Here is a 23,122-nt window from a genome sequence, read left to right as displayed (position 1 = left end):
ACAGGTGCGTCCCAAGGAGAAGCAGGGAACATCTGGTGTGCCCTCTGGTTTCTCATTTTGACATTTTCTCTGATTATTGTTTTTTCGTTTTAGATTCCAGAGAAATGACCACAGAGTGCCCCCAAACCTTCTCCTGTTGATAATCTTCTCTGCCTCGTGTCCTTCCACATGGCCAACCACCAAAGGCAGGGCTTCATCACTTGTGTCTTTCCGTGGAGTTAACCTTCTAACTGTTGGATACATAGTCTAGAAAATTAGGAGTTGTTCCAAAGGAATCTTTTCCCCCTTTTCACTCTGTACTTGTCAGGAAAGGAATGGCGTTTGTGTGTAGGAGTGTGTAAACAGCAAGCCAAATACGAAGTAGTTAATGGAGTATGCTCATTTCAAAGTGAACATCCAAGTTGTTGGTGTTTTCAAGTTTCCATAATAGGCAACCTTCTTTCCCTATCATGTTGCTGTACTTCTGGACTGGAGTAGTGTCCAGTCTGCTCTGGGAATGATTAGCTGTTAAGACAGGAGGCTTGAAGGCAAATACGATTGAGCCCCTCTCCCCATTATTTCTTGGCTTCTGATGAAGTCTCGCATATAAGAACCCGGTTAGTGGATGCTGCCAGCCAGGTGCCTTGGCCTTCTGGCTCTGCAGAGCCTCTTGTATCCCGTGCCTGGTGCTCATGGCCTTTTCTTTGCTGTCCTCTTTCTACCTCTCTGACCACCTACCATAACGAGGCCTGTTGGGCTCCCAGATCTTGGGCTCCTGATGCGTTCACTACTGTGATTAAGCAGCCCCTTTGCCTGGACTGAATTTATCCACCCCCCCACCCCCCCACCACCATCCCTGCCTCTACCTGGCTGGGTTACCCGTTTCATTCCCCTATAGCACCCATGTCACCCATCCTGGCCCCTGTCCCAATGCAGAGATTGTTCCCTTAATGGTCGTTTCTCACTGGACATGGGCAGACACCATGTTGGTTCATTTCCATTCACGTTCCAAGCCCCAGCACAGGGCCTGGCCTGTAGCCAGGGATGACACACATCTGTGGGTAGCAGTGAGTGGACCATCCCAAGGACCTCGGATATCCCAGCGGTCCTCTTCTGTCGTCTTCTTTGACCCTGCTTATCCTAGTCCTTGGTCCTGTTGCTCCAGAGCTTCTGTCCTGGACACCCTGTATTCAGGGCCAGGGCAGCATGCGTCCACGAGACAGGTGGAGGCACCTGGCCATCGCTGAGAGCCCCGGGGCAGGGGGAGGTGAGGCTAGACTTGTCAGGCTCTGTGAGCGTCAGCTCCCGTAGCTCTGGGCCTAGCTGGCAGCTGTTTCTGAGCAATACGTTTTATAAGCCGTGTTCCTAATGCCTCTGCTCTTGTATCCTCAATATGTCCTGAGCACCCATCCGACTGGCAGGAAGGAGACACCAAATGGGTGTGAGCGGGCCTCTCTAGTCCCCTGCTGTCTTCATTCTGAGCCACCTGTCAGCAGCCGTTTACCAAAATGTCTGGCTACAGTGGGTGGTCTGAACCCTGCACAGATTCTGGTTCTCATAGAAAGGACCCTGTTCTTCCTGGACCCGAAATGTTGCCCTCTGATTGCAAAAGGCTTAGATCATGCTAGTTCTAAGCGGAACGTAGTGCGTAGAAAGGGGTGAAGCCACAGTGATGTTCAGCTCGGCCCCGTGGCCTCCCGGCCTCCTCCTCCAAGGCAGGAAGAACTTCACGGTCACGCCAAGCCTGGCGGGAGTCAGAATGAGGCCGTCTTTGACTCGTGACCCTAATGTTGGGGCATCGACATTGAGGTTTTCATTGTGGCTCAGACACAGTCAACTCTGGAAGCCATGTCTCAGAGCGACTTTCAGGCTGGCCTGAGAATGGATTCTCAGCGATCCCACTCACAGCCATGTGATAAGGGAGGACTTTTTGAGCCTTTCTAAAACCTGGCATATTGAATTATTCTGAGCTCTGGCTGTTTCTTCCCCATTACCTTCATAACCCTTCACTTGAAATTTTATGGCCTGACTCATAACTGATGTTAGTAATCAAGTAGATTGTCCATCTGGCAAAATCACAAAAATGTTAGCAATTTGAAGATAATTTTAATATTTCAAAACAAGCCACATTTGCCCTTGCCTGCTTTCCTTATGAAAAGATGAGGCTCTCAGGTGGTAGAGTGAGGGGCGTTGAGTCATTTGGCTGCACGACCTCACTGTGTGCTGATCCATACAGATGCAGCGTGCCCAGGAAACCCTCCGGAAAGTTGTGTCTGGGTCCCATCCACGCTGCCTGGGCCCCACGGGGGCGGAAAGGCTCACTTTGTTTCTCATCTGCTGGGCAGTGACCAGCACAGTGCACTGGGCGTGAGGTTCTCTCAAATGCAAGCAAAGCCCTTTAGCAGAATGAGGCTTTCCGCTTCCTCATTTTTCCTGGATTACATGCCTGAATTGTGATGGCTGGGTGGGCACCAGCACCCGCCTTTTGGTCTTAGCCTTTGCCGGATGTTTTGATGGAGGCTTATCGTGATCCTTTGTGGCTGAGCCCCGAGGGGAAGCTTTGCCTCGGAGAGAAGCCACAGGCCGCCCTTGGATGCTGGAGCAGACCCTCGTTACTGCCTAGTAAATAGACTCCCAGACCGTACTTTTGTCTTACAACAGAGCCCCATGCTTTTGCTGTACGTACAGAATTGCACAAATTCTCCAGCATATCGGATTGTCATTATTAATGCGATTTCCATTCAGTGAGCAGGCAGTTTTCTCTAAGACTCATCGGGTGATTCTTTTTTCCTGGGCAGGCTTTAATTTGCTTTGAAAACGATAAAATGGATAAGAGCATGCACTTGAGAGGAAGGAGAACACCCGGGAATACCTGTGGCTCCAAGGTAGATTCTAGCATTCAGGTGCCCTCCTGGCAAACCCCAGCATGGAGACGTGTTGAAAACATGAATTCAGTGCAACTCTAGAAGCACCATTATCTCAGAACATGCATTTTGAGTTTATTGTAAAAATTGCTTTGGTACATGAATTTCTTTAGAATGGTACCCATTAGCTATCGGTTTAGGGATCTTTTTTCTTTTTCTTTAAGATTTTATTTATTTGGGGCGCCTGGGTGGCTCAGTCGTTAAGCGTCTGACTTCAGCTCAGGTCATGATCCCAGGGTCCTGGGATCGAGTCCCACATCGGGCTCCCTGCTTGGCAGGGAGCCTGCTTCTCCCTCTCCCATTCCCCCTGCTTGTGTTCCTGCTCTTGCTATGTCACTCTCTGTCAAATAAATAAATAAAATCTTTAAAAAAAAAAAAAAAAAAAAAAAGATTTTATTTATTTGACAGAGAGAGAGAGCACAAGCAGGGGGAGCGGCAGGCAGAGGGAGAAGCAGACTCCACGCTGGGCATGGAGCCCGACTACGTGGGGCTTGATCCCAGGACTCTGGGATCATGACCTAAGCTGAAGGCAGACGCTTAAGCAACTGAGCCACCCCAGGCGCCCTGGTTTAAATCTTTAAACGGATTGGAAAAGCAGTGGGTAACTTCGTCAGAAGTCATTTTCCTGTCCACTGGTAGAATTGTCTCCTTATTTCAAGTCATGACCTTTGCTGGATGGAACAATTTTACCTTGTACTTGTTTGTATTAGGCCTTGTCCTTTTCTCTGACTTTAAACATTATTTTTTGAAAATGACAACCGAATGCATACACGGATTCTTTGTTCTTTTCTAGAGACGAGAGGGGTCTGTTGGTAGCCAAAGATCCCTACCCTTGTGGAGTTTATATTCTAATGAGGAGAGTTGATAGACAATGATGATAGTAAGTGGATCATATAAAGTTCCTGAAATAGACAGGGTACGGGGATCAGGTGTGCTGACGCGGAGCTGGGCTACAACTTCTAAGTTGTTCTAAGGCTTAGCTCCTAGAAAAGGAGGCCTTGAAGCCAAGCTCTGAGGAAGGGGAGGGAGGGCATCAGGAGCATTCTTCAGAGGGCAGGGGCAGGCAGTGTGTACAGCGGGAGGGAGCTAGGGAAGGTTCTAGGACCCCGTGGAAGTGTGTTTTGAGCAGTGAGGGGGCTTGCTAGTGCTGCCATATCAAAATAAGGCAGAGTGGGTGGCCTACCCTATAGAAATTCATTTCCCCACCTTTCTGGAGGAAATCCAGAAATCCTAGATCAAGGCTTTGGGCAGGGGTGCTTTCTTCCAATGGCTCCCTCCTTTTCTTCTTTATATGTCTCCTCCTCTGCATGGCTTTGTGCATCTTCTCTCCTTATAATGATATATTGGATTAGCCGCCCGCCCCCATGACCTCATTTAACCTTAAGTACCTCTTTTAAGGCCCTCTCTCCAAATACAGTCATGTTCTGAGGTGCTGAGGGTTAGGACTTCAACATGTGAATTCGGGGGGGGGGGGGCACAATTCAGCCTGCAAAACAGTTGGAGTTGGGGAGGGGTGGAGTGACTCACGGACAGTCTCGGAGGCCCATACCTTCGTCCACATTAATACTGCAGTTTTGCTTTTTATGTGTGGTAACGGTTTTATCCCAAATAATGGTGACTGCCTTACCAGAATTTGCATGTAGTTGCATTTGAGGTTTGTGATTCTCTCCAACAAATGCCTCCTATTGACTGTGCTTTTTACTTGATCAACCTAGATTTCTGCTTTTTGCCTCTTCCTGACACCTAAACAGTTGATTTAAATTCAAAACAAGTGGGCCTCATTATCCTGTATGCTTTTTGTTTATTTTTTAATTTTTTTTAAAGATTTTATTTATTTATTTGACAGAAAGAGACACAGTGAGAGAAGGAACACAAGCAGGGGGAGTGGGGGAGGGAGAAGCAGGCTTCCCGCCGAGCAGGGAGCCCGATCTGGGACTCGATCCCAGGATCCTGGGATCATGACCTGAGCCGAAGGCAGACGCTTAACGACTGAGCCACCCAGGCGCCCTGCTTTTTGTTTAGACAGGAACTAGGAGCATTCTATTTTGCAAACTTTTAACTGTGTAGCCAGATAATTAGCTTGTGAAAAACATACTCAATTTTGAAAACAAGTAGTGATTCTGGAAAATAATTAAAATTAGTCATTATAGTACCACTTTATGGATTTACCTTCCACTACATGCTGCTGTTAAGATCTTGCCTAAGCAAGATTAATAAAAAATAAAGAAATCTTGACGGAGCATCTGTTGGAAAGTGACTTCCAATTTGCATCTTCTCTATGTGACTTGTGATTAGAGTGTTGGGTTCAGGTAATGGAAAGCCAATTTGATTTGTGACGCTTTCTTTTTAAATTTTATGTGCTTGGCAAATAACTGCAATGCCCATGATTGTCATAAGGTAAAAGCATTAATCTTAAAAATATATGAATTTTGTTCAAGATTAATCTCGATAAACCATTATTTTGTACTCCCTAATTTAAAGTCATGATGGTCACGATCAAAGCTAAGTAATTTGGTAATTATAAAATGCGGCTCTAAATTTTAATCAGATTGGTGGAATGGCTTCTTCTAATATTCTCATTATGTGTATGTGGAAATAAATAGGAAATATGAAAAATATTTACTTAACTCTGGGTAATTGCTATATATTTTAATTGATATTTCCTTGACTGTTTTCACCAAGCGGACATCCAAGAGGGTTCTTTTGTTTTGTTTTTGCAAAATTTGTTATGAAGACGCCTGCAGTGTGTGCTTGTCAAGTGCGTGAGGTCACCTTACTCCAGGTACCAGAGAGTCTCCGTTATTAACATGCTTGTTTACCTCCACTCTGACAAGTGAAGCTAATGTTTCAGTTTCACTGCCAGTAGGCTCCCTGTGAACGCACTCTGTCCAGCAGGATGTGAGCTTCGTGCGGCCCCAGAATGGACTGCACATACAGAAGGCCTCTAGGAATGCCTATTAAATGAATTAATTAATAAAGTGGCTCCGTTACCCTCCTGGGAAATGAGATTTGTGAAAAGTGTTGCTGTTCTAAGTTTTGTTTTATTATAGCTTGTCCTTACATATTTATGTTTCCTAGGAAGTCCCATTTTTACCCATTAGTGAGAATTTACAAGCATACCTATGTGCTTTTTTGGATGCTTAATTTTTTTTTTAATTGTTTTTATTTAAATTCAATTAACATTTCGTGTATTATTAGTTTCAGAGATAGAGTTCAGTGATTCATCAGTTGCATATAACATCCAGTGCTCATTACATCATGTGCCCTCCTTAATGCCCCATCACCCACTGCTCAAAACACACTTCCACGGGGTCCTAGAACCTTCCCTAGCTCCCACGTACCCCATCCCTCTACCCCCCCTCCCCTCCAGCAGCTCTCAGTTTGTTTCCTATGATTAAGAGTCTCTTATGGTTTGTCTCCCTCTCTGATTACGCCTTGTTTTATTTTCCCCTCTCTTCCCCTATGCTTAATTTTATTGCTGATCCATTCACTCTTCAATGATCAAACTCTTCCACTGTAGTAATACCATAACCATATTTGTTTAGCCTCACATGTTTTGTTACAGGTGATCTCTTAAGTTAGGAATACTTCTTAACATGATACACAGGGTCTGTCTTCAGCTAATATCCAAGAGATGAGATCTTAAATGTTCCCACCATATAAAAGAAGTGGTAATTATGGACCTGATTGAGGAGTCCCTAATGGTATGGTGGTAATTGTATTGCAAAAAGTGTATAATATAGCGGCGCCTGGGTGGCTCAGTTGTTAAGCGTCTGCCTTCGGCTCAGGTCATGATCCCAGGGTCCTGGGATCGAGCCCCGCATCAGGCTCCATGCTTGCCGGGAAGCCTGCTTCTCCCTCTCCCACGCCCCCTGCTTGTGTTCCCTCTCTCGCTGTGTCTGTCTCTGTCAAATGAATAAATAAAATCTTTAAAAAATAAAAAAAAGAAGTGTGTAATATATCAAATCAACTCATTGTGCACCTTAAACTTATACCATGTTATATGTCTGTTACACCTCAAAAGAAAAATAGAAATAAAGAATCAGACCCTAAAAGCATGCCGACTAAAATCTCTAAGAAAACAGAGACACCAGCGGTTATTAGTACAACTTGACATTGTCTTGGTGATGATGGGCTGTGTCATAAGTCTAGAAATTTGAATAAGAAAACAGAAGCACAGCAATGACAAAGGACAGCACAAAATTATTGACAGATACTTGATTTCTTTAGAGCCCCCCCCCCCATAACAAAAACTGTTGGGAATAATAACCGAATTCTGTAAATTCAGTCACAAAATATACACATTAAATTCGGTCACTTCCCAAATATACAAATAAAGATAGAAAATTTAAAAGGTTTTTGAAAAAGCGCCCCTCCCAGTAGGAGTGACAGTAACAAGAGCTGTTTATGATCAGTATGATGAAAACTGCAAAATACTCTTGAATGGCATAAAAATAGACTCGAACAAATGGACACACATTATATTTGTGGAAATGAGAAGGCTGATACCCTAAGCCTCCTCAATTAATTAAAAAATTCTGTGGAATCTCAATTTAAATTCCATTGGGACCTGTTTCAAACTCAATCATGTGGTTGTAACATTCATGTGCAAGAATAAATTGGCATGGCTACTCCAGAATGATGCGAAAAACATGAGTAATGATGTGGGGCTTGCACCACCGAATAACAAAGCCATTTGCAAGTGACAATAATTAAAAAGTGTGATCCTGCTTTTATTAAAAGTAGTCTGTTTCTCTATGTGTAAGAGCAAGAAAGAATCCGCTATAATATCAGGATTTGTTACATATCATTTACAGGGAATTTTATGATGATCAAATTTTCCTCTTTGCATATATTTTCAAGGTAATACAGTAACATCCATACTGTCTAGTTCTGCATTTTGACAGATATGTACAGTTGCATCATCAAGACCAAGTGCAAGACTTAAGAGCATTTCCATTCTCCTCCAAAAGTCCCTGCTGCCCCTCTGGGGCCCTTCTTCTCCCACTGTCACTATCATGCTCAGTACTATTCTATCCTATGAATGTACCACAATTTGTTTACTCACCTACTGATAGGAGATGTGTTGGATATCTCCCTGTGTGGAATTATGAGTAGAACTGTCTATAAATATTTGTGTAGAGGTCTTTGTATGGACCTGTGTTTTCATTTCTCTTGGGTAAATAACCTAAAAGCAGGATGGTTGTGTCATTTCATCAGGTAAGTATGTGATTAACTATAAGAAACTGCCGAAGTGTTTTCTAGAATGGCTGTATCATTTTGCCTTCAGACCAGCAATACAGGAGAATTTCAGTTCCTCTGCATCTTCCTGCTTTTTATTTTTCTTCAGCCATTCTAATAGGTGTGTCGTGGTATCTCCTTGTGGTTTTAATTTGCATTTTCCTATTGACTAGTGACACTGAATGCGTTTTCTTGTGTGTCTTGGCCATTTGTATCTCTTTTTAGGTGAAGTATCCATGTAAATGTTTTTTTGACAATTTTTTGATGGGTTGTTTTTATTATTGAGTTTTCAGAGTTTTTATATATTCTGGGTACAAGCTTTCTGTCGGGTATGCATTTTGCAAATATCTTCTCCAATTCCACAGCCTGCCTTTTTACTCTCTTTGCAAAATCTTTCAAAGAGCAAACGTTTTTAATTTGACGAAGTCCGATTCTTTTTTTCTTTTGTCTTATGCTTTTTGTATCCTTAGATTTGCCTAACCCAAGCTCATGAAGGTTTTCTCCTGTGTGTTCCTGTAGAAGTTTTGTTATTTTAACTTTTGCATTTAGGTGTATGATCTGTTTTGAGTTGATTTTTGTATATGGTGTAGGATATGGATCAGCCGTCCTTCCCTCCCTTTCCTTCCTGTCTCAATGTACCTTTTGGAAATACCGCTTTTTGAAAATACTTTGCTTTCTCATTGAGTTTCCTTGGCACTTGTTTTGAGACTCAGTGAGCCCGATGTGTGGTCAGTTCATTTCACTGATGTGCTCTTTCACCAGTAAAGCTGCCCCTTTGGTATCTGTAGTTTTATAGTAAGTCTTAACTCTGGTAGTGTCCTACTTGGTTCGGTGTTTCTTTGGCTATTTCATGTCATTTGTTTTTCTGTATGAAGTTTAGAATTAGATCATTGATTTCTACAGTAAACACCCGTTTGTAACTAGATAATTGGCGGCAGCTAAACTATGTTGATTCTTCTAAACCATGAATATATCTCTTCAGTTTTTTCTAGGTCTCCTTTGATGCTGTCTCGAATGTTTTGTGAGTTTTAGTATATAAACTCAGTGGCTTTAAAATAATCTGTGTATGTTTCTGTATTTTATTCCTCATCACCAGCACCCATCACCGCCCCCATGAGAGCCGTTACTCGTTACATAGCCAACCAGCTGTGCTAATAATTTTACGTATATGACCAATTTAAACCTTTCAAGAAGCCCAGATTTTAAAATCATTGTTGCCATTGTACAGTTGTGTAAACTGAAGCTCAGAAAGGTGAAATAGCCTGTTCTGCTTCACACAGCATTCTTGATCTCAGGTGATTATTCCAAAATGTCTGCCTCTGAAACATTGACTCCTAAACTACTTTTTTTTTTTAAGAAGATTTTATTTATTTATTTGACAGAGAGAGACACAGCGAAAGAGGGAACACAAGCAGGGGGAGTGGGAGAGGGAGAAGCAGGCTCCCCGCCGAGCAGGGAGCCCGATGTGGGGCTCGATCCCAGGACCCTGGGATCATGACCTGAGCTGAGGGCAGCCGCTTAACGACTGAGCCACCCAGGTGCCCCCTAAACTACTTTTTGATGACACAGCTGTATAACTTTTATCATAAAGAGAACAATATTGTAAAATATCGAAAGGAGTCTGAGTGATATGAAGATCCCCATTTGGTAGGGAAACAGGATATTTCTGCTCTTCCCTTTTGCTTTCACTGTGGACTGTTTTGTTAAGGGGAGAATACATATGTTCAGTGCATGCTCCAATCAGCCATCCCTACATTTGAGAAGAATGCATATGGTGGAGCTTTATGTATGCAAAAGCAGTACACCCCCATTTAGTTATACTTCAGCTCCTCATTTTCCTGAGTGAATATTCCTGAATTTGGGTTGCTTAAAGCTCTTCACTTCTCCTATCTCCCCTCCCCAAGCGTATCTTAAAATAGCTAAATCATTGCTTGTGTTCCTGTTATTATATTGAGTAATAGTTCCTGTGATTGGAAAAGAAATGCTTCCTTCTTAGAATTCCCTTGTCAGTCTGTAATAACCCTCTTTTCTAATATTTGTGACATTGTGTCTTAATTGTTGTCATGTGTGTCTTCTCCACTAGACTGGGTAGACTCTGTATTCCCTCAGCTTTTTATTTTGAAATTTTTTCTTAGATAAAGAAATTTGAAAAAAAATATTATAGTAAAAATAGTAGTCTCATTAACTAGATCCACCCTTTATGGACATTTTGCCCAAATGCATTATCTCTGCCCTTCCTCCATTGTGTTGTATATTGTGTAATGTAAACCTGTTTTTTACTAGACCAAAAGTTCACCACAGATGTCAGGACTCATCATCCTTAATTGTTTCATGTATCTTCTAAGAGTAACTCTGCTACATAGTCAATAAGATTATGACATCTATAAAAATTAACCATGATCCCCTAATATAATATCATACATGACCCAAATGAAATTTCCTCATTGATTCTTTTGAAGGCCTAAGCCAATTGTCTTGCCAAATGTCCCATTTCTGGATCTGTGCATTTCGTCATGAGCAAAGGTTTTTGGCACAAAACACTACCTAGGTGATAATGTGTCCTTAGCGTGCCATCATACTAGGAGGCACAAAAGAATCTGTGGGCAGGTACTTTCAAATTGAGCAAATATCTTCCTTTCCAATGACCTTGACCTGCTGGTTTCAGTACCCTTGGGAGACCCTGGCTGGAATCAACCAGTCCTTTTGGGGTCGAAAGTGGCGATCTTTGAATTCTTCCATTCTTCTATCTAAAATCTTCTATCCATCTATGTTTTTTAGTCTTCTGTAAGGAAGCGCTTTGCCTTTGCTTCTCATCCCCTGACTCCCCTCACTTGTGTATTGGTCTATCAGTGTAGATTCATGTTTTTAAAATTTAATGTTTATAATCCTTCTCTCTTACTATTCTTTTTGAAACTCAGTCCCTGATTGTCTCACTTGTGGCCAAGGGAGCCTCCTCAAGCATCCTTCTGTGTCCTTTTGACTTGGTTCCACTGGTGTGGAAGAGGGTTGTTTCTCTGGCTCCATGTGTGCTGATCTGGGCAGGGCTCTTTTTAGTCCCCTCTGACCTCCCCCCAGGAGCCCCATGCTGCCAACACATGCTCACTCTTTAATGTTCATTGACTGTTGCACTTGTTAATACCCTGCACCACTTTGAATCTTCCCATCATTTTGGCCTTATTCCCTCAATTTCTTCTGGTATATTCTAAGTGTCCTCATTTCCTGAGACTCTCGGGAACCTTTGATTTCCTCAGGGCTGTGGTGAGGTGGAGACGGGTCAGCATGGAGCCCCAGTGGGATGTGTTCTCCTTTACATACCTGCTAGACAGGTGCATTGCTCTGCAAAATTCCTCTTGGGTACCCCCGGATTCTGTCACACGTCCCCACAGCAGGAGACTTTGAAAATAAACATCAAGGGCCTTTAGCTTCAATATCCCTTGGGGGGCATACAGATTCATAAGCGGATAAGCTATGAGTGCTGTATCATGATGTATAGTATTTGAGCATATATCTGCTTATGTATAAATAGGTATTTCCTTAGAAATGATATTGTTATAATAAAGATTGTCTGTTTCTATTATATAATAATCTCATATTTCAAAATACATTTTGTCTCCTTATGATTCATGAACTTAATTTTTTTAACACTTGGTATGTGACATAGTTTCCTCTTTACCCACACATCCAACCAATATAAATAATATTGAGGATAATATCCTTATGATTCATAAAGAGGAATTTCATTTTATCCAAGAAAGTTTCAACTGTAATCTGTAACTAGGATGGTGATAGTGTCCTTTATGGACAGAAGTCAATTAAAAAAAATATGTAGGAATATTGATCCTCCCTTCAATGGTAAAATTTTATTATGACTGAATTATTGTTTCTACTACAGTGTGTATAAAGATGCTGTATATCATGGGGGAAGATTTGGAAAATCCTAAGCTCTCTAAGGCTTTAATATTATCTGATTTGCCGAGTTCATGAAAATAAATATAAAATTTTCTGCTTTACTCTCTGACTTGTGTTAGCAACAAATGGATTATGTTAAGAAGTTGTATACAAAGTATGTATTCCTCGTTATATCCTAAAGTATAATTGTATATGTAAAATTTTATTGTAATTTATTTTTATCCTCTGTAACAAATGTGAATATTTGTGTGTTTAATTTATTGCATTGAATAAGTAGCAGGTAATTGTTATGGGTGGCTTAAGATCCAGATAGTCCCTTTCGGTATATTTGGACTATAAATGTTTTCCTACAATTACTGCTGCTGTAAAATTGAAATTGATTTTGTTTTTAAAATTAGATTTCTTTCCTTATAGTGTCTGTGATAATATGAAATACCAGTACTCTATGAACTCAACCAGACACTCAATTTAAATTTAAGATACAGGTGTAATTTTGTTGCTAGGAGTTGAAAAAAGCTAATAGGTAACATTAGTGTAGTCTCTCAACCGTATTATTTTTAATTTTGTGTAGTTCCTTTTTACAAACTTTCCTCACTTTATGGTCCTTGATAAATAAGGAATTGCAATATTTTGGAAGCTAAATGAATAAAAAGACCCCCATACATTGGATAAAGGCTTCGTGGGACTGAATTGATCTTGAAATGAGAAAAGGAACATAACACAGTCCTCAGTTTTACCATGGATTGTATTCCTGGGAAAATGGACTAAGTTCAAATGATGTGAGTGAATACTCATTTTTCTGAGAAACTTCCATTTTAAAATAGTACCTGATTCAGTCTTTCAGTTATATCTTATGCTTCATCAAATATTCAGTTAACAACACATGAAATACCTTTACACAAGTACAGCAATGACATGTGCCTTCTGATGTATTTTGCATGGCGCACTTTCCCTTTCTTTCATTTTACTGCATTGTTCCACCTGCATTTTCAATGTTCATTTCTTCTCTGTAGTTCCCCTCCAGTCCTAAAAGGGTTAAGATGTTTCATATGACATGGAAACACGTAAGTGAGGAAATCAAAGCAAAGGGGAAGAACTGTCATCCGTCTATTTAAAAAAAAAATCTAAGGAGAAAGAACAACTTTACAAGGATCATAGAATTTGAAAATGTTTTTCCAAGTATGTTACTATTATTTTACATCTGAGTAGTATACTTCCTGGATTGATCAGGGCACATAGTTTACTTGTCCTGAGAATTAGCTGTCCCCCACCCCATCCTCTCTGTTAGCAATTCCCAATGCACTATGCAGCTTTTCACTTTCCTTTCCTCTTTAATGTTTTAGAATCGTTGTTTTATCCCAAGTATTGTGAAATCTCATGACGATGAGTCTTGGTCATGCTGGACACTCAGTGCATGCCATTTGAGAAAAATTATATCATTTAATTATTTTCTATTTTTAAAAAGTTTTTGACAGCTTTATGGAGATATAATTCACATACTCTAAAATTCATCTATTTAAAGTGAACAATTGAAGTGTTTAGTATAATCACAGAGTTGTTTACTACCATAATCAATTTTAGAATATTGTCATCATACCCACAAGAAATCTGTACCCATGAGCAGTCACTCCCCATTTACCCCCAACCTTCAGCTCTTGCCAATCACTAATTACTTTCTGCCTTTATAGGTTTGCCTATTCTGGATATTTTCTAGCAATGGAATCATGCAGTTTGGGGTTATCTGTGATTGGCTTGTCAATTTGTACAAAGTTGCTGGCTAGGATTTTGATGGGGATTGCATGGAATCTGTACACTAATTTGGGGGATACCACCATCATAGCAATATTAAGTCTTCCAATCCATGAACACGGGGTATATTTCCATTAAATATTTTGTTTTTTTTTTTAAGTTTTTGTAAATAGAGTTATTTTCTGAATTTAATTTTTGGATTGTTCATTGCTAGGGTATAGAAAAGCAATTGATTTTTGTATTTTGATCCTGTATCCTGCAATGAGCTGAACTCATTTATTCTAATAGTTTTTATGTGGATATCCTTATCATTTTATAAAAACAGCTTTTGTCTCTCCATTTTCTGTGTTCTTTCTTTCTGGAATCCCTGCCTATCAGATATTGAATGTTTTTTGTTGTTGTTTTTGTTTTTAGATTTTATTTATTTATTTGAGAGAAAGAGAAAAAGAGAGAGAAAGCGGGGGGAGGAGCAGAGGGAGAGGGACATCAGGCTCTGTGTGCTGAGTGCGCAGCCCCAGGCAGGGCTCAGCCCCATGACCCCAAGATCACGTGACCTAAGCCCACATCAAGAGTTGGACACTCAACTGATCAAGCCACCTGTGTGCCCCAGATATTGAATTTCTTGAATGGATTCTCTGATGTTCTTACTCTGTGCTTACGTGCGCGCGCGTGTGTGTGTCTTTTTGTTCCACTCTCTGGAGGATTTTCTTAGTTTTACCTCCCCACACTTCTTTTTTTTTTTTTTTTAAAGATTTTATTTATTTATTTGGCAGAGAGAGATACAGTGAGAGAGGGAACACAAGTAGGGGCAGAGGGAGAGGGAGAGGGACAAGCAGGCTTCCCACCGGAGCAGGGAGCCCGATGTGGGGCTCCATCCCAGGACCCCGGGATCATGACCCGAGCCGAAGGCAGACGCTTAACGACTGAGCCACCCAGGTGCCCACCTCCCCACACTTCTATTCATATGTTTATTTCTATCATAGTTTGAATATTCCAGAATCCTTTCTTGGTCTTTGTTCCTTTTTTATAACATGATGTTCTTGTTTTATGAATATAATCTATCTAATCTATCTATAATAATTATTATAGATCTTTGAATTCTCTAATACATCCCCAATTTTTTTCCTTCCTCTTGGTCTGTTTTTGCTTGTTCGTTTTGGTTTCTCTTACTCATGCTTGATTGACTTTACTCGGGAGGCTGTGCAGTCTCGATCAGACTGTTTCCCATGTGTGCACAGAGCTTGGAGGTGCAGCGAGCCTGGATGGGCTGAACCTCTGTGGGCAGACAGTGCATAGGCTTGTTCCAGTTTGATGTGGGGCTAAGACTGGTGGAAGGGGTTAAACATCCTTGCTGATATGCTGGGACCTGGGCGGAACAGAGAGTGGAGTGTTTGGTTGCTTATCACTAGATACTCTGAGCCAGGTGGCTCCTTCCCCTCTTTCTCTTCTGCTTTGTCAGGTACCACCCCCCCTCGCCAACAATAAACATGTGGTCCCCTGCCTGGGAGCGAGTGGGAGCATCCCCTCCGTGGACATGCTGGGAGTGGGCAGATAGGCCACATGTTAAACACATCAGTGCTCTTGATTTCCACCTCACAGTGTAGCCTTGCTTTCTGAGTCTTCCTAGGGTTCTGTGCCTGGAATCAGCAGGTTCCAGTTAGATGATCACTGCCTTCCTGCGTCCGGGGCGCTCCATAACCATTCGTGACTCCTCTGTCGGCTTCCAGAATTCTCTTGTCCTTAGTTGTGTCTCTCCTCATTCTCTTTGTCCTTAAGCGTTTGTGAATTAAACGGTGTTCTTTATTGTCAGCTTAATGTGAGGAAACAGAGGTGAAAGCATGTTTTGGATTATTCTTAATTCTTCATGCAGAAGCCCTGAAGTAATATTTTCACAAACATCATGTCTGTAGAGTCTTCGGAGGAATCTTTGGGCCAGGGAATATTTTGAGGTGTTCCTGGTGTTAACGTTTTGGACTCTCTATTTTCCTTTTTTAAATTTCCTCATAGCAAATAGAACCCTTACACTTTTCACTTGTGGCTTTCTCTTTTTGAAAACAGAAAGCCTTCAAGAGCCCTAGAGCTTTCACCTTCGCTGTACCAAGAACTCATCCATCCAAGTCTTGCCTACCTTTGAAATGGTGAACGCCGCTCTCAGTTACTTCCCTTTCCATACATTCTGTGCTCATAATGTTGCTTTACAGTATCTGTTCTTTGGCTTGAATGACCCCCCCAAATGAAAATCAATTCAGAATTTGCCATGTCATCCATTTTCCCACCTTTACCACGATTCTTGCCCAATGCCCCTGAGCAATATATCACACCTGTTGCTGGAGGGTTCCCTTTTCTTTCCTCTTTAGTGATGATTATGAGGTTTGTCTTCATCACCATATTTGAAACTTCAACATCTAAATGAGTTTCTCTTCAAAGTACTTACCTCGGTGAAAACGTGTTCAAAATCTTCAACAAGTCATCCCTGGAAGTCATGAAGTGTAATCCCAGATTTAAGTGGAATTCTCCCATCATTCAGACCTGGAGCCTGCCCTCCACACTTGGTGCTCCTGGGTCACTGTTCACAGCTCCCACGGCTTCTGTAATTTGGAGCTGCCCCCAAATCCCTTGCCATTTAGAATACTTCGAAGAGAGTTAAAATTTCTGCCTGTGCCATGAGTCCCGGAGAGAAGAGATGTGCTGCATGCAAAGTGTGAGCTCCAGGGTCCTGTGAGCTATTTTCATCTCATTGATGGAACCACCACGAGCAAGTTCATACCCCACCTTCAAGTCACATGGCTAAGTCTGTCTTTATTACATAGAGGAGGTGCACACCCTCACAACTCCTCGAGACCAGGCATTAGAACCCTTGGGATTGCTCTTCCTAATTCATGCACTCACCTTTAGCCCTTACACTAGGCAAAGCGGACAAAGATACTGTTTAAAGAGTAGGTAGGTCTCGTCCTCAATTCCCATTCTCCCATATCTTTTCTTTTTAAAAATCTTTTGCGTCTATATCCTGCAGTGACATCTTAGATTCATTTGCCTCCTGCAAGATGTCCCCTCCTCCACCAGCTGTGTTTCATTCTGCCTGTTGTTGGTTCTACCCGTCTCCCATTCTGCCTACTCCCTCTCCTACCTGTCCACCTGCCTAGTACCCTGGGAGCCCAAGCAGCCTTAACACTTGAACACTGAGGGTGGTTCTAGGAATTTCAGAGGCAAAAGCAGCCCAGGGCTTGAGGAGCAATGCAGAGCAGTAACCACGTCTGCCTGGACAGGGTGGTCCATGGATGCGATTTTTGACGATAGGGGAGCCGGAAACACAGAACTCAGGGACAGGGAGAGTTGGTCCCTGCTGCCAGATGACATATTTTTTCTCTCAGGACCATCTTCTAAAATGTTAATATATTTTCAGTTTATAAAAATAATCTAGTTTTGTCTTCGAACCCCTGATGACTGTGTTTTTTCTTCTTTCTTTTCCTTGTTCCTTCTTTATGTTTATTTTCTTTTTTCTGCTATATCCTTTATATTGCTGAACTATGGATATGTAATTATCTCCATGTTTGTTCCTCAAGCATTTTCTCATGTTATTAAAATAGTTCAGATTTGCATCGTTAATGTTTAATGTTTTAGTGGTTGCATAATATTTCATGGTCACACTCTGGGAGGGCTGCCTGACGTACCCAACAGCAGCAATACAGGGGACCTGGTTCAACCTGAGCTTCAGCTAAACGATAAATGGATGCGTTCGTGTATGGATGTCCCATGTAATATTTTCCATTGCAATATTTGGGACATATTTTTGTTGTTGTTCATCTGAGATTCTGATTGAACTGGGCATCCTGTATTTTATCCCGCAATCCTATAGAACATCGTATTCTTTAACACAGTCGCTTATTGTTCAACACAATGCAGATGTTTTCAGCAATGCGACGGACATCTTTAGGCATAAAATTTCATATTTTGAATTAACTTCCTTAGTTGGATTGTTAGCCATAGAATTACCAAGGAGATGAGTATTTTTTTCCAAGACTTTTCAAAGCTATTGCCAAATCGCTTTTTAAAAAGGTTATAGCAATTTATGCTCCCACCAGCAGCGTGTAAGAGTGCTCATCCCCTGTCCCCTTGCTAACATTATCCTCACTTAAATACTCCTTTGCTATTTTGGCAGGCAAATAATGACATACCATTTTCATCTGTGATTACTAATGAAGTTCGCATTTTTTTGTTTATTAAGCATTTTGTGTCCAGATTTTTAAGTTTCCTGCAACTGTATCCTGACTTCTCTGCCCCTGCTTTGCATTGCTTTGAACTCTAAGGAATATGATGTTTATTTATTTCCTTGTTTTTCCTCTGCCGCTGGGGCTCAGCCTGGTCCCCATGCTCAGGATTCAGGACAAGTTCTGCACAGTTACCACCAGCCTACCTGCCAACCCACCCATTGTTCAAAAGCAAAAGCTTCCTAGGACTTCTAAATGCATTTCAAATAAATCAGTTAAAAAGCATAGGAGAGTAATTTTCTTTAGAGCCTGCAGAATGAAAGTTTTCACAGTTCTCCCCCACCGCTGCTTCTTGTGTTATGGACTGGGTTCAAATACAGCTTCTGTAATGACCCACTGTGTCTGCCCCCAGAACCAGAACCACCCCCCCAGTGTGCAGTACAGAGGAGTTCTGCTGGGTTCGTGGGAGCAGTAAAGCTTCATGGTCACCGCATCGCTTCCCTCTGGAAATACGGGCACCCCATGCATGGGGCTCCATTCCAAAGGGAAGGGGGAGCATTGCTATGGATTTCAACAGGCATGTTACCCCATTCCTATTGGGGCCCAAAGCTTCAGTGTAGTAAAGAGTAGTAAAATAGCAAGATTTGCTTCCTCTAAGAAAGAAAGTCTCAACAGCACACATGTTCTTGAACATTTCTGTAGGCGAAGTAAATAGCGCATTTGCACTCCCTGGCCTTTTGACCTCTAACTCAAGGTGGTGCCCTACCTCTGTCTCCTTCCCTGGGAGTCCTCGTGATTAGTCCTCATCACTGTAAAATAAGAGGCCACTGGCTTGCCTTCTCTGTGACATTCTCATCCCACGCGATGTCTTCCCGACTGGCCATTTGCATGGTCCCAGGACTGGCTTTGTGGAGATTGCTACGTTCTCCTGACTTCTTCCTTTTCTGCATCATGCCAGCTAGCCCAGCCTTGTTGCATGAAGTTTGCAGCATTATGTGGCAATCTGCTCCCTAAATTGAGTATCTCCATATCACCTGTTTGAGTATCTGCCCCGATTCCTGTTGCGCTGCGTTTTCTCATCCGTGCCACTCAGCACTCCCGCTCTTGGCATTCTCAAACCTGCTCTGGGGTCTTGCTTTTCTTTCTTTCGACTTGATATTTTAAGCACCTAAGTATAGTGCATCTAGTTACACATAGCCAGCTTTGGGATTTTGGCGATTCTAATGTGGAAGCTCCCATTTTTAAACTGTTCTGACCTGCTGAAAATTAACTTGAGCCACTGCCAGGTGTGTCTTGGCCGATACGGGCCTCTTCTTGCTCCAGAAAACTCCTGCTCTCCTGAGGAGCCCCGGCCACAGAAGGCTACCTCAGGGAGGGGACTGGGGCGCCATCTGTGGTGGCCTTTTCTCAACTTCCTGCAACTTTCTCTGAAGCCTGCAGGAAATGAGTCTCCACCTCCCGTTGGCCATCAGCAGAGGCCTCAGATTTCTCAGAAAAAAGAATTAAAATGTACATCTGGACAACGGGAAAGACATTAGCTCAGCTACTAGGCGTCCACCTTGCAGCCCTGCGTTCACTCCCAGTTTTTGCGGCTTACTCATTGAGGGGAAGCACTCAGCCTCTGCCTCATGGCCTGTAAAATGGGACAAGAAGAGAATCAGTGGTGGGGTTGAATGGGGCCTCAGCACTGCACTCCACCCATGGTGGTCGATCAACATGTAGTATTACGAAGACCCTCATCCAAAAGCTTGCATCTCATCAAGAGTAGAGATACAAAGGCAGCTTCTTCTGAGCTCCTGGGGATGCCAGATATTTACATATTTCAAAAGTTCATATTCATAGACATTGTACCATTTTACAAATCATTTCTCCAGCGGAAACCAGCATTCTTTAACTCTTCCTCCGAATACCAGCTTGGAATCCAAATCTGGGCAATTATCATCATTCACAAATAATCTACATTTCTGTGCAGACGGAATGTACCATATTGTCATTCTTGTATTTGCTCAATTTGCATAATGCACCCTTTGAGGACTCATTTGGAAGCACACATGTATACTAGAGAAATCAAACGGACTGGGAGAAATATTGGACTGTGACATTTTGCTGTCGAGTGTGTGTTCCGGATTAATGCAGAGGCCATGGAGATATCAAATACGCTGCTTGGAAGAGCGGGGTCCGTAACCGTATGCGATTTGGGAACACACTGAACAGGGTAAAATTGGGGATATGTCTGAACGTATGTCTCATCCTGTAATTGGACTGGGAGAAAATGTATGTCCTGTGTTTCTTAAAATGTCATTAATTTAGGGGAAAATACAGAAAAGCAAGGATGGCTTTTAAGATGTCCTTCGCAGAAGGGATAAATCGAGGACAGTGGCAACAGGACCACTTGACTCTCCGCCCACCCAGCAAGCTCACTCCCCTTCAGTGCGCGTGCGCACGCACACACACCTGCATGGACACATGCCCGTGCATACCCCAGCCGTACACATCCTGGCTGCCTCTTCATTAGCTGCTTTGGCCTCTTGTTTTTCCCATGTCTTGATTCTGTTGGTTGGTTTCTGTTTTCCCTCCTCCTCTTCTTTTTCTCCCTGCTCTGTCTGCTAGAGAAACCCTTCTCTCGCCCACTTTACATTCTGATGAGCCTGCATGCCTCCTCACATTCTTCTTGTGGAAAAGAATTGGACCATAACTCATTGTGGAATCGGTGGTGATTGCCTCCAAATTGGCCAAGGGGGACACGGGCAGATTTTGAGAAATAAAAGGCCTCTCTTTGCCACGGCCCAAGAAGAAGGGCTGCAGACACATTTCGCCTGGTAATAAGAGCAGCAACTTTCCATGGAGCACAAAGCAAGAGTGTCAGTGGTTTCAATCCTGTCTTTAATTTTTGCATATTTAATGCAAAAATATTTAGAGCTTGTTTTTTTCAGCCTAGACAACCATGTGTCAGGAAGCATTTAATGCAGTTAGAGAGAAGGAGTTATAGCAAAGCCTAAGATCGTGAGGTCGGGAGGACCGGTCCTCTTATGCTGGCCAGCCAGCCAGGGGCCCGGAATTCGGGGGCCCCCCCTGCCCACGCCCCATTGCTTCTCCTTGGCCCTTTCCACGACAGACTCTTAGTTGATACCAATGTTTCCTGAGTGGTGTTCTCTCCCCATCTAATTGTTTCTTTTGATTTCTCTACAGGGAAACTTTGTGGCTTGCATGACAGCTATTTTACGACAAATGGAAGATTATCATTACGCCCATTTGATCAAGACTTTCGGAAAAATGAGGACTGATGTTGTGGTGAGTGTAAGAAGTTACACTTTTTCATAGTGTAGCCCTTTTCATATGACCCTTTTCATATGACCGTGTTTAGGGGCCAGCATTTTAGGCAAAACACTGGTGTCAGTATTTCCATTTTAAGTATGATTTTGAATGGGGATTTGGCTCCAATTGGTTTGAGAAACCACGTGGCAAGGGAAGCCATGTTTCTAAGAAGATGAGGGTCCCGACACATGGACTTGTTCCCAACGCTGAACTGGGCAGTGACTCAGCGTGTCAGCCAAGAAAGAGCTTCCTTACGCTCTGGGATCGCTGGAGATGTGCAGACCCTACCCATGGAGTGTCTTCTAGTAACTCCTGTTCACTTATTGATTGGCTTCTCCATAGCAGAAGCCAGAGAGTCTTTTCAGCTTTAAATTATACTCTAGTATTAATTAGCTCTAATCATGGGAGCTCATCAGCATTTCTCCGAATAATTCTCCAATCATCCTCAGTACAACTATGATACAGCTTAATTAGGAGAAGCATAATAGAGGGGAAGTTAGTGCTTAGGAACCACCTCCCTAACGACCTGAAATCCCATGGCCAGACGGCAGATGTCATCCGTAAAGCTGTTGACCTAAACTCTGGGGTCTAGTAACACAGATTTCATTTCTGAGACCCTTAGATTCCTATAGGATCCAGCAAATGCTACTAGTGTTTCCAGAACAACATTGGTGACACTTTACATCATTATATCTACCTTACTAAGGGAGGGGAAGAAGAATGCATTTAATGATTATTTTCCAAAGGATTATTTCTAATAAAAGGTGTCCTTATTAATTGTTGCCACTCTGAGCGTGTGTGTATGTGTATGTGTATTTAAATTTCTAAGGAGACAAAAATGGGTCTACCCTTAATATCATGGCAGTTTTCCTTAAATTTCTAAGGAGACAAAAATGGGTCTACACCTTAATATCATAGCAGTTTTTCTTAAATGAAAGTGAAGGAACAAGAATGTATACGTGTTTGTGTCTCTGGGTGTTCAGTTCTTTTCAAAAATCTGGACTTGCAGCTTAAAGGAGGGGTTGCTCAGGTATATGATATGCATTACACTGTATCCTATCATTCCTCAGCAGTTACAGTGCAGTGAAATCACATTTGATGTGTGGAACGTTCCATGCAACCAATGAAATCTTAACTGTATCCCTCAGCCCTGTTTGGGTCAGTGGAAGGGGAGTTGTAGCTGAACTTATATGAACAATTTCCTAGATGGCATTCCAGGCTGAACAATACAGTTTTCAGAATGAGAAGCATTACCCATCCTGAATACTTAGGGCTCCAATTAATCATTTACTCTTTATCAGAATAGTCCTATGATCCAAATCCACACATGCACACCATGAAAAATATTTCATCTGAACTATTAAGAGGTTCCGTTGGTAGGGAAGCTTTAGTGCCTTATGAAACGTGGTTCTACAGCATGGTTTTTAAAAATGACTATAATTTGCTGAATTCCAAGTGTGTGCCCTCTCTCCTTGCTTGGCACAGATGATCAGATACTTACTCCATGTTGTGGTCCTGATTTCCCGAGGGATTTTTTCTTTAGACACAGCAGTTCAGAAGATCAATTATTTGTAGACGATTTGATTTCCATTATAAAATGGCATTTGTGGTTTGGATATCATGAGTTCATATTGCAAGGATTGTAGACCTTTTTTATTGTTGTTAATCTGTCAGAACCTTTGTAAAATGTGTTCCTATCCATTAACTGTACATAGAAAGTATTTGACTATTTTTCTACTCGACAAGCACTCACAAAAATGAGAGATCATTTTGTGTTAAATAATTGAAAGTTAGTTA

General features: G+C 42.1%; 1 protein-coding gene across 6 annotated transcripts in view; it reads left to right on the top strand.

Moving 5' to 3' along the window:
- Positions 1-23,122, top strand: part of DOCK1 (dedicator of cytokinesis 1) — a 490,705-nt gene that overhangs the window by 285,954 nt on the left and 181,629 nt on the right. For all 6 annotated transcript variants that reach the window (XM_078076968.1, XM_078076967.1, XM_078076970.1 and 3 more), the window contains exon 28: positions 21,200-21,301. In XM_078076968.1, coding sequence (XP_077933094.1) covers positions 21,200-21,301 — 102 coding nt within the window. The remainder of the gene's footprint in view (positions 1-21,199; positions 21,302-23,122) is intronic.

This window comes from Halichoerus grypus, chromosome 7, assembly GCF_964656455.1.
Source record: "Halichoerus grypus chromosome 7, mHalGry1.hap1.1, whole genome shotgun sequence".
NCBI classification, from domain to species: Eukaryota; Metazoa; Chordata; class Mammalia; order Carnivora; family Phocidae; genus Halichoerus; species Halichoerus grypus.
The sequence above is the reverse complement of the archived record's forward strand: the minus strand, read 5'-3'. Positions and strand labels throughout refer to the sequence as shown.